Source organism: Impatiens glandulifera, chromosome 8 (genome assembly GCF_907164915.1).
Source record: "Impatiens glandulifera chromosome 8, dImpGla2.1, whole genome shotgun sequence".
In the NCBI taxonomy this organism is placed as follows: domain Eukaryota; kingdom Viridiplantae; phylum Streptophyta; class Magnoliopsida; order Ericales; family Balsaminaceae; genus Impatiens; species Impatiens glandulifera.
The window spans coordinates 43288560-43301363 of record NC_061869.1 but is presented as its reverse complement, the minus strand read 5'-3'; the positions used below and the strand labels follow the sequence as shown (position 1 = coordinate 43301363).

The 12804-nt window shown below is 39.9% G+C and overlaps 1 protein-coding gene across 1 annotated transcript; it reads left to right on the top strand.

The window, feature by feature from the left end:
• Positions 1 to 10843: 10843 nt before the first annotated feature.
• LOC124913364 lies at positions 10844 to 11176 on the top strand. The gene has a single exon (XM_047453953.1). The coding sequence runs from the start codon at positions 10844 to 10846 to the stop codon at positions 11174 to 11176; it is 333 nt and encodes a 110-aa protein (XP_047309909.1).
• The last annotated feature ends 1628 nt before the right edge of the window (positions 11177 to 12804 follow it).

Here is a 12804-nt window from a genome sequence, read left to right as displayed (position 1 = left end):
ATGGGCTGAAATATATCTGCGGTTCTTTCCGGTGGATTGTCCGAGGAAAGCGTTTTCTCGGAGTCCGCCGGTTTCTTTGAGCTTTTCTTTGCTGATACCTTCTTCCTCCTTTTCGGTTCTGGTAGAGCTTCTGCCTCAACCGCTTTTCTTGACGGTTTCTTCTGTCTTGTTTCTTCTTCAACTGGAACCGATGAGCTAGCTCCCTTAGATGATTTAGTCTTTGAGGATTTAGGTTTGATCGTCTTCTCCGGTTTTTCTATCATTGACTCAGAGTCAAGAATGTTGGAGATCGGAAGCGGTACGCCTTCACCTAGTTCCACATTAAGGAACTCAAGAATTTTGACGATTTGCATAGCGTAGGCCTGCACCCGGCCATCTTTCTTTATCACCATTTGACAAAACTCTTCGTATATAACGTATCCCCAGTCCACCTTGTCGCCGCGGACAATGGCTAACAACATTCTGAGCTTAAGTTTTGTGAGGTTATCGAAATTACCTCCCCTTCCTTGAAGCGATTTGGCGATGACGGTCACTAACCATCTGTATTCCGGTTTTAGCTTGATCTTCCGGCTGGAATGGATCACCAGATCCTGACCTGAGAAAGATACAACCAACCGGGCAGCATTTGATTCTGCTTCGGTTAAGTCGAACTTTAGGTCTGAACCTGTGTTGGGCAGACCAAGTGCTTCCGCAAAAATTTCTTCGGTGATGAGGACGGCCTTCCCGTTGACAGTCGCCGAGATCTTCCTCTTCGACAGCGTCGCCGTTGCCAAGAACTCCGTCACCGTCGCCGGATGAATGGTGAACGGACCAGAAAGAAACTTCTCCAACCCAGATTCTCGTAAAAGTTGAAGAACAGCCTTGTTCTTGTCGTCAGCATGCTCGTCAATATCTGCGAAATCTACCTGCAACATCCATTGAAATGGAGCTTTGCCTAGATCCATGATAGTGTTTGAGAAAGGAAAATGAAGAGTGATGATGATTGGAGAGAAGAAAGCTTTGAAGTTCTGGAAAATTTTTTAGAGAGAGAAAGCACATGTGTTGAATGGGCTGATTTGAGTTTATATAGATGGCGGTTCCAAGCGGTTTTGAAGATGAACCGTCAATTTGATGTTTTGGCGCCAACTTTTCCCTCCAAAAAGTTACTGCCGTAACTTTCGGCGGTAAAAGCGGGAATTCGATGGGCGGTAAATTTTGAGATGTAAAACCATAAGCGGTTAAGATTTTTCAATTTTTTTTTTTTTTTTATCTTTGCTCGAAGTTCCGGTTTTTCTTGAAGTCTTGTTAACCGGAGATAGTTAAGTTAATTTTAAGTTTTTGTATAAGTTTGAAGAACCGGAAGGGAATAATGAAAATGAAAAGCCGGAGACTTTTTAAGAGTTGAAATATTTCATTAATAAGAGAAAGAACATGATTAACATTGGAGCGGTTCTGGTCGTACAGCGAAATGACCAGAAACCGGAAAGAAAACGAAGAGAAAAAGATTTATTCAGTAAACCATCCTCCTTCCAACCTCCTTTCATACCACTTCTCCATGGTGTTTTGAGGAGATCGTTCCTGAATTCTTAACACACATTTATAGACCATATCTATAGTGATGGTGTTGAAGAATCCAACCGGAACACCTTTTCCAAGGTTGCGACGCTTGGACATCAGAAACCGGGTGATCTGAGGAGCGTAGCTGATCCTTCCTCTTTTACCGGTCATAAGCTGCTTCAGCTTATTGAAGAGATAGGACGCCCAGTTGATGGCGGTTTCGCGGATGATGGCTATCATAATATCGAATGCCTCCCGGCTGTAGTTCTGATTGGGCATTCGGCCTATGATAGACCTTTGGACCAAATCGTGAAAGACTTGGTAGTGAGGAGCGAGATCTTCTTTCTTCCCAAAGTCCTTAACAGGAGTGTATGAGGAAGAGAAGATCTTGAAAAAGGTTTCCTTAGCCGGTAAATACGGCGTTGGAAAATCAGAGAAACCTTCCGTTGGAAGGTGAAAGAAGGTGGCAAATTCCTCCTCAGAAAACTGGAGGAACTGACCGTCGATGATGGTGCGAATGCTGCCATCATCCAAAACATGACCGTTGTTGAAGAATTCGCATACCTCCTCCACGAGGATGAGGTCCGAACCCTTGAGAAAGCCTTTCAGGCCAGACTCTATGACATGCTGATAAATGCATTCATAGTCGTAGCTATGCTTGATGTCTTCAAAATCAATGATCAGAGTGTTTCTTATCTCGGCAGACATGATGATGAAGAATGAAGAAGGTTTGAGAGAGTTCTTGAGCTTTCGAGTTTTTAGAGAGAAGGAAGCTTTGAAGGCGTGTTTTGAAAAAATGGAACTTGAGCCCCTTTTATAGCCTGGAGTGAATGAGAGCATTTAATGCGAGGATTTGAAAATCTAGCCGTTTATACTCAGTCATTAATGTTTTTGTGATTTTCCAAGAGAATAAAGGTAAGTCTTGTCAAATCAAGTCAGGCATGCTCTTTGATAATGAAAGTTTATGTTCCCAAGAGTGAAATGATTTATTCTTGATACGATGCATTGAATATTGTAGATTTTGACTTGAAAGGAAATAAATCTGATTTGATTCATTGATTGAAGTACGAAACCGGTAGTACAGCAAAAGTACCGGTTTTGTAAAGAGAAGATAAAAGAAAAGAGGAAAGACAGGTTTAGACATTTGATGACTCAGCCGCTTGAGTATTTGAAGCCTCAGCCGCTTGAATTCTTCTGGTTTTAACCGCTTCCCATCGGTCGATCATCTCTTGTACTCGTTCTTTGGTGAGCACGTGCCTTGGGTGAAGAGTGACAAAGGGTCTGGAGTGGATGTCCAGACTTGCACAGAAACCGCTCAGCTGAGGAGCGTAGCCGGTTTTGTTGGAGAGAATCATCTTCTTCAGGTTACTGAAGATGATCCAGGACCAGTTGACCGGTGTCCCAACCGTTACGGCGATCATCATCTCGAATACCCTTTGAGTGTAATAGTAACTTTTCTCTCTGCACAAGACAGATTTTCCCAGAATCTCGCAGAGAATCTGGTACTTGTGAGAAAGTTGACTCTTAGCACCCCAGAGTTTAACCGGGACGTCAGATCCTGAGAACCGGCGACATATTTCTTCCATTGTCACCGGAGAGTATGTTAGGTCGGTTACCCCTTCATTGGGTAGACCGCAGTATACAGCGAAATCCGTCTCGCTGAATAGGAATTTTTGACCGTAAACCTGTGTAACGAGTATATCTCGATGCACCTCTTTCACGGTTACAAACAGTTCTTCGTCTACAAGGTAGTCGATGATGAACCTGTTTTCAAGAAAACTTCTTAGCCCACTCCTTTCTATGGCTAAGAACATTTCCTTTACTTCATGATCCTCATATTGGTAGATTGATTCAAAATCTGCCAATAGGATCTTCTTGACTAGGGAGTTGGTATTCATGTTTTTGAGAGAGAGAGGATTTTATCTCAAGAATGATACTTGTGAATAGTGAACTTGTGATGTTTTGAAAAGGATTAAGGATGGTTTATATAGCCCGGGGATTCGGCTTGGTCTTTAATGAGGCTAAGCATGCCTGATGATGTCATCAGCTATTTAATAGACTTAACTTGTTGAAGTAACTAATGGTTATTTCCAAGGTAAATCTAATAATTACTAAGATAGCAATGATGAAAAATATCTATTGACAAGATGTAAGTCTCCCTCTCTTTGATGATGGACACATGTCGTCATCTCGATTGTGGTAGACTTGTTTTTAATTAATCACAGGCTTCATTTTTCAAAATATGCATGAAAACTAGGTCGGTCATTTCAGGTTAACCGGAAAAATTCATTTCATCAGACCAGAGTGCATATGTACTAAGCGGTTTTCCATAGCCGGTTTTAGTAGGATATTTCCGTTTATGAAGAAGAGTTGATTAATATCAACAGTTGTTCAACTTTGGATTTGTTTTATCCATTTCAACCTGGTTATTTCAACCGTATAGTAAACATACATTTGATTTGAAATAATGAGGTAATCGGGCATAACCGGAGACTTCCTCCCAGTTAGCATATTTGATTTATTAATGGCTTATTTGAATATGGTTTGAAAAGTTTTAGCTTCTCCTTGAACGCATATCCCGGTTTTATGTACACGCATGCATTATGATTATATCAATTGATTAAGATTAGTAAGACCCAAGATATTTCGAAAATGTGAAAACTTAGCTTCCTGTAGCGGTTTCGTGAAGATGTCCGCTACTTGTTGCTCGGTCGACACATATTCCAGCCGGATGTGTTTCTCCTGAACATGCTCCCGGATGAAATGATGTCGGATGTCGATATGCTTTGTTCTTGAGTGCAGCACCGGATTATATGTGATCGCTATGGCGCTGGTGTTGTCACAGAATATTGGAGACTCCTTTGCTTCTATTCCGAAGTCCCTGAGTTGCTGTTGAATCCAGAGGAGTTGTGCACAGCAGCTTCCAGCCGCTAAGTACTCCGCCTCTGCGGTTGACGTTGCAACGGATGTTTGTTTCTTGCTGCTCCAAGTGACTAACCGGTCACCCAGAAACTGACAGGTTCCACTTGTACTCTTTCTGTCGATTTTGCATCCCGCGTAATCGGCATCTGAGTAGCTTATTAGATTGAAGCTCGAGTCTTTTGGATACCAGAGTCCCACTTCTTGAGTTCCCTTCAGATATTTCAAGATTCTTTTAGCCGCCGTATAATGAGTTTGCTTTGGGTTTGCTTGGAACCTTCCGCACACTCCAACCGCAAATAGGATATCGGGTCGACTAGCTGTGAGATACAGCAGCGATCCGATCATTCCTCGATATGCTGTGATGTCAACGGCTTGACCATCTTCATCTTTGTCCAGCTTCACGGAAGGACTCATTGGCGTAGCCGCTTCGGCACATGTATCCATCCCAAATCTCTTCAGCAGTTCGGCTGTATACTTCGGTTGGCTTATAAAGATTCCGGCTTCCATCTGCTTAACCTGAAGTCCTAGAAAGAAACTCATTTCCCCCGTCATACTCATTTGAAATCTGTCAGTCATCATTTTCGAAAATTTGTCACATAACTTTGGATCGGTTGACCCGAATATGATATCATCAACATAAATTTGAACAAGTAAAATTTGCTCCTTTCTTTCAAATTTAAAGAGGGTTTTGTCTACTGAACCTATTGTAAATTTGTGATCAAATAGAAATTGAGTCAAAGTATCATACCAAGCTCTTGGAGCTTGTTTCAAACCGTAAAGAGCTTTATTCAGCCGGTAAACGTGATTTTCATGTTCTGGATTTTTAAAACCTGGAGGTTGATTAACATACACCTCTTCGTTTACTTTACCGTTTAGAAAAGCGCTTTTAACATCCATTTGATAAACTTTGAACTTTTTGAAAGCTGCATATGCTAAAAATATTCTAATGGCCTCAAGTCTAGCTACAGGGGCGAATGATTCTTCAAAATCAATGCCTTCTTCCTGCTTATAGCCTTGAGCCACTAACCGGGCTTTATTCCTCGTAACTAAACCGTCTTCATTGAGTTTATTTCTGAATACCCATCGTGTGCCTATGACCGGTTTGTTTTTCGGTCTAGGAACTAGGTACCAGACTTTATTTCTCTCAAACTCGTTTAATTTCTCTTGCATTGCCAAGATCCAATCTGGATCTGACAGTGCTTCATCCACCTTTTTCGGCTCAATTTGTGATATGAAAGCAGAGTTTCCATAGTGATCCAAATTTTGTTGCCTAGTTCGGACAGGTGAGGATATGTTACCTATTACTAGTTCAAGAGGATGATTTTTGTTCCTTCTGAGGTTAATCCGAGACGTGTCTACCAAGCTTTCGGCTGGCTGATCAAGGTTAGACTGATCGGTAGGTTGAACAGAGTTAGACCGACCGATTTCTTCAGTAGAAACTGAAGCGTCAACTTTCTGCGGTAAGGCAGCTTGATCAGGCTGAATTTCAACATCAACCGCTTGGTCCTTGACAAAGCGTCTAAAAACCGGAACCTCGTCTTCATCATCAGAATAGATATTGAAATTTTCCATTCTGTTGTGAAGGTCGAAGGGTAATGCAGTGTTTCGCTCAACCGATTCATCGAAAACAACGTGTGCGGTTTCTTCAACTGTTAAAGTCCTAGTATTGTATACTCTGTAGGCTTTACTCACAATTGAATATCCCAACATTATTCCCTTATCGGATTTAGCATCAAAGACGGTCAAGTACTTCTTGCCGTTATTGTGAACAAAGCATTTACTGCCAAAAATTCGAAAATACCGTACACTTGGAATTTGATCAAAATAAATTTCAAAAGGAGTTTTCGAAAACCGTTTAGTCACTAGAGATCGATTTTGTGTATAGCAAGCGGTGTTGATAGCTTCAGCCCAAAACTTTTGAGCGATACCCGAATCGGCTATCATTGACCTTGCGGCTTCCTTGAGAGTTCGGTTTCTTCTCTCAGCCATGCCATTTTGTTGAGGAGTTCTGGCACTAGACAACTCGTGCCTAATACCGGAATCATCAAGAAAAGTAGTTAAATTACTGTTAATAAACTCAGTTCCTCTATCACTTCTAATTTTGTTTACTCGGATAGATTTTTCATTTTGTATTCTCAAAATCAGTTTAATCAAGTTTGAAGTTGCTTGATTCTTAGAAGCTAGGAAAGTAACCCAAGTAAATTTGGAGTAATCATCAACAACTACCATAGTATAATGCATGCCTCCTAAACTAGTTACTTTAACCGGACCGAACAAGTCCATATGCAACAGTTCTAAACATCTTTCAGATTGATAATTTCCTTTACTTTTAAAGGATGATTTCACTTGTTTTCCCATTTGACATGCAGCACATACTTTATCTTTTGAAAATTTAACATTTGGAAAGCCGTGAACCAGTTCCTTGGAACAAATAAAGTTAATCGTTTTGAAATTCAAGTGATTTAACCGTTTGTGCCAAAGCCAATTTGGATCATTTCCGGCTATCATACACACAGGTTTTTCGAAATCAGTTTTCCAGTTTACTTTGTAAATGTTTCCTATCCGGTTACCGGTTAACAAAGTGTCATCATTTTGATTTTTGACTAAACATGAGTTTTTATGAAATTCAACTTTGTAGCCCACATCACACATTTGGCTTATGCTTAGTAAATTAAAGCTTAGTTTTTCTACTAATAGCACATTATTTATAAATAATTCACCATGGACAATCTTACCCTTGCCCACGGTTTTACCTTTTGAATTATCCCCGAATGTGATGAATGCTCCGGTTTCGTACTTGATGTCGGTCAGTAGCTCCTTGTTTCCGGTCATGTGCCTTGAGCATCCACTGTCCAAGTACCATTCAGAATTCTTCAACCGGTTGCTCCTCCTAACCTGCAACAAACAATTATTTACACCTTTTTGGTACCCACATTTAGTTGGGTCCATGGTTGATTAGTCCCTTTGGGATCCAGACTTGAATAAGTCGGATCACTTTCCCGGTTATTGTTTTGATAATATTTGGCTTAACTTCTTGGCCGTTGCTCAAGAATGCCTTATGTGGTGATGGGCTTCTTTGATGTCGGTTTTTATTATTTTTATTTGGTTTCCGGTTGGCTTTCCTTCTCTCAGGATGAAGCCATTTTTCAGATTCGTTAGGACCTACATACTTAAGCGTTTCTTCCGGTTTTAGGTCATTTTCGGTTTGTGAACTTTTGACAAATTTTATAAATGGAAGATTGTTTTTCGTTAGTTTCATCCCGTTAGATTGTTTCGTTTCATTTTGTTTACTTGGATCATAACCGATACCATATCTACACTTAGGATGTCGTTTATAGTTACACATTTGTTTCACTACTTGACGTGATCTCTCCCACGCAACCGTGACGTACATTGCTCGTTCATCGGTTTCGGTTGCCGGTTGAGCTGTCTTCTCATTATCGGAGAATAGTTCGTCCGGTTCATACGTTTCAATTTCACATGTTTTGTCGTTTTCATAATTTATTTGTTCGGTTTTAGGTTCTACAGGTGTTGGTATATACGCCGACATATTTCTGAACTCAGCAACCATTTGGTTGAGTGCAGAAACTAGATCTTCTTTAGTAAACTCATCAGAAGAGAAATCAAATACCTCTTCGTCGTTTGCCATGAAGCAGGTTACTTTCTCTTCACCGTCTTCATTGTCGGAATATGCCCACTCGCTTCCACCGTCGGATGCAATGAGAGCTTTTTGAATCTCCTTTCCTTCATCAGTATGTTGATTATCATTTCTTCGGTAGTCGTTTCGTTGGTTGTTGTTGTTTCCCCGATAATTATTTCCTTGATAATTATTTCCCTGATACCGGTTGCCTTGATAATTATTCCCTTGATAATTATTTCCTTGATAATTTCCTTCCGGTTTTCTATCGTCTCTTCTTGGTTTTCTACATTCTGACCTGAAATGTCCAAAACCATCACAGTTATAACATCTCTTGTTTGATTTATCTACATAGTTATAATTAAAATCATTATTAGATGGTGGCTGGCTCTTCTTCATGAATTTCCCGAATTTCTGGGCTAGCATCGCCATCACATCGTCGGTTATTTGATCAGTGTTTTTGACTGGAGCCGGTGCGGTTGATACTGGAGCCGCCGGTTCCACTAATGTGACCAAAGCTCTTGTTGCGGTTGATGTGGATGCTTCATCTTCGATCCGAGATCTCGAATTCGTAGGCTTTCAAGTCCTCAAACACATCATGCAACTTCATCTGCCCAAGGGTGCTAGATTCCCTCATCACCATGGTCTTGATATCCCACGTGCTTGGCAGTGATCTTAGAGCTTTGATGATCACTTCTCGGTTGTCATACTTCTTTCCGAGTGTCTGAAGCTCGTTTACTACGCTGGTGAACCGGTTGCTGAATTCCTTCATATTTTCTCCCGGTTTCATCCTTATGTTTTCATACTTCTGCGTAGCCACCAAGATTTTGTTCTCCTTGGTTCTTTCGTTTCCCTCATGGATCTGGATAATCGCTTCCCAGGCTTCCTTTGCATTTTCGCACTCTGATATTTTGTTCAAAGTGTTGTTATCTATAGCTTTATAGATATGCCTCATGCAATGGTTGTCCAGGTTGCTTCTTCTCCGATCTTCACTCGTCCACTGGCTTTCCTCCTTGTTGATCTTGATCGGTCCTTCTTTCAGGACTCGGCTCATCTCATCATCTAATGTTATCAGATGTAGATACATCTGTTTCTTCCAACTGTTAAATGCTTCGCTGTTTAGCATTGGCGGCTTGTCGCTGTGGGTCATGCTTCCCACCATCTTTGGTTGCTTGAGTGCTAAGAACCTTGCTCTGATACCACTTGTTAGGATCGGGGACGCCCTTGGAGGACCGGGGTGTTTTTCCGGTTTAAGGAAGGGTGGCCGCTTAAACAGCACACAACTCTTTTGGTGATAGTCCGGTTAGAGACTAAAACCTTTCTCAGCACTGCACAACCTGTCACAGACTCTTGAACCGGGTTCAAGGGCGGAAATGTCTGTTTCAGGTTGAAGCAACAAATGCGACTTTATATGATGTTTAAGAAGGAGTCGGTTTAATGAAGGTGAGTGACCGGTTTTAGGAGTATGATTGTTTTTGAGGTTAAGGTTAAGTAGGCGAGAAATGAAAGCAAAAGAAAGAACACGAGACAAGAAATTTGTTTATGGATGTTCGGAGCAAACCCTCCTACGTCACCCCTTCTTCTCAGGTTATGAGAAGGATCTCCACTAACTCTTTAGAGTTACAATTACACTTCCGGTCGAGCCCAACTTCGCTACTCGCCGGTTACACCAAACTCACACTTTGATGTAATACGACAACTCAACACAAACACACACAGAAAGCTTCCGGTTTTAAGCACACCGGTTTTAGAATACAGGACTTTATCTCTCTATAATTTAATGTTTTATGACTTTCAGAATTTATGATGCTCACAACTACAAGTACCGAACTGCATTAAATGAAGACGATCCGTCTTCCTTTTATAGCTGAAAGTAGCCAACGGTTACTTTCTTCTCTCTCTTGCGGATTGGTTGATCATTAGCACGCCTGTTTGCAGAAAGGTTGCTTGCACGCTTCAACTTCCTCAACACCTGGCATTCATGCAGGTGACTCTGAGCATATGATGACATAGCCGGTTTTCAGATTGATACACGTGTTGAGCATCCGCTTCCAGCTGTCAGCATCGGATCAGCAAAGCATCATTGCTTTCCTCGCATGCTTCTGATCGGATCTGATCTTCTTTTATTATTTCAAGACACGTTTCTTCCGTCATGGTACGTCACTCTTGAGATTTGAATCTTCTGGCTTTTGATCTGTACTGTCCGGTTTCTGTGTCTTGTGCATTATGATCCGGTTGGAATGTAATCTTTTGTTCTTCGTTAACCGGTCGCTTTGAGAAAGTGAAACCGGTTCCTGTGATCTTTTAACTCGATCACTTGAGGCTGGTTTCTTTGAAGTAGTAGCAACCGGTTTTTGATGCCTCAACCGGTTCCGGTTTGTTAAGTACCTGCACGTGAAGATTAGTCTCTGTTTAGTTTATTTGGCCGGTTCAAAAATTAATCTACTTAATTTTTCTATCAAATTGTTACTTAATATTATAGTCATGAGCATGTTATTAATGTAATTTATTATTTTTGTTTTTGTTTATGATTACAGTTTTTGCTACTGTATCTGATAATGCTAATTCGTTTCAATCCTTAATGGAAGCAATTATAAGGATTGGAAAGAGATCATTCTTATTGTTCTCGGATGCATGGATATTGTCTTTTTGTTTAGAATGGATGAGCCCACTTCTACTACATATGATAATAACTCTCATGATAAGAGAATATATGAGAAGTGAGAACGTTCTAATCGTTTGAGTCTTATGATCATAAAGCGTGGCATATTTGAGGCTTTTAAGGGTGCAATATCTGATGAGATAACAATTGACAAAGATTTCCTTGCCAAAATCAAAAAGTACTTTGAGAAAAGTGATAAAGTAAAAACTAGCACTCTTGTAAAGAGACTAATTTCAATGAATTTTAAAGGTAAGGAAAACATAAGGGAGTGCATTATGGAAATATCTAATGTTGCTTCTATATTGAAAGCACTGAAACTCGAGATGTTTGAAGACTTATTCGTGCACTATGTGTTTATATATCTTCCTGTTCAATTCAATCAATTTAAGGTCAGTTATAACTGTCAAAGGGAGAAATGATCTCTTAATAAACTCATTTCATTTTGTGTACAAGAAGAAGAGAGATTAAAACAAAACAAGACTGAAAGTGCTCATTTGGGAAGAACCTCTAAAGAAAGAGGTATGAAGAGGAAAAATGAGGCTTTTAAAGATAAATTTTCAGCACAAAAGAAACGAACTTAAGCTCAACTTCAATTTAAAATTGATAAAAATTGTATCTTTTGTAAGAAGGACGAACATTAAAAGAAAGAATGTCCTAAGTACCGTATTTGGCGTGCTAAGAAAGGTACATTTCATAATTTAGTTTGTTCTGAAGTTCATTTAGCTTCAGTACCGAGAAACACTTAGTGGTTAGACTTTGGTACTACTACTAATATAAGTGTTTCATTGTAAGGTTTCTCGAAGACCAATTGACACTAAAATACACATTTATGTGGGAGATGAGAAATCGGTAGAAGTGGAAGCAATAAGGCATTATATACTGTTATCTCGTCTCTACTCTACACAAGCCGTCACAAACACTACACAAGCCGTCACAAACTCTTGACAAAGTCAAGTGCGGAACTGTTTGTTTGGACTTGAAGCAACAGATTATCAATAGGAATGATGAGATAATGAAGAACACACAACACAAGACACATATTTTATGGATGTTCGGAGATAAAGCTCCTACGTCACCCCTTATCCTCAAACCTTTGAGAAGGATATTCACTATAATATTCAGTCTGTTTACAACACGTATATAAACTCAGTCGAACAACCAGGGCTTAGTTATATCATGTTTTCGACCTTCCAATATACTCACCCTGTTGAACAGAAACGAATATGTCAACTTAAAATGCTTACCACTCACACAGAATAGGTAGTATTGTAATACACTTTTAGAACTTTAACTCACTTGAACGCTTATCGAACTTTGAAAGCTTGAAAGATTTGATAGCAAAGGGATTGTTCTCAAAAGCCAGTTGTTCGAAGATTAAAGGTTCATAGCAGGTAAAAGGTAACAGGTGCTAAAGCAGATTGACATCGGTCTTCTTAAGTAGGAAGATGCCGAGCATATATATTAACTTATTAACTGTTCAACGGCTAAATCTTCTTCATAAGACCACTATCTTGATTTTGATTGGTTGAAGTCTAGAATAGTACTTCGTAAGAGATATTCTTTGATCTGTATGTACTTAGATAATGATAAGCCAAATTCTCATTAATGCGATTTCAATCTCCAAGGAATGTATGATTCAGACTATTTGACATGTCTTTGATTCAGGTTATACTAGTGTAAGAAGATCTTCATTAGTCTTTACACTTAAATGAAAATGCTCAACTGGGAAGTGTAAAACTGACGTTTGACTTTTCCGGAAATACCCATATATAAATTCCCTAGGTTGACTATGTATGGGAATTGTGAAGTGTCGGATGCGCTTCATAGAATGCCGAAATGTAGAATGCCAGATATGCTTGCAGAAAGCCGATCTGTAATATACCGGAAACACCTTTGCATAAAGTCGATCTTCAAAATACCGATATGTTTAGAATGTCGATTTGTTCCAAATGCCGATATGTTTCAAAGTGCCGATATGCTTCAAAAGCCAATTTGTACCAAATGCCGATATGGTTCAAATCCTGATATGCTTCAAAAGCCGATTTGG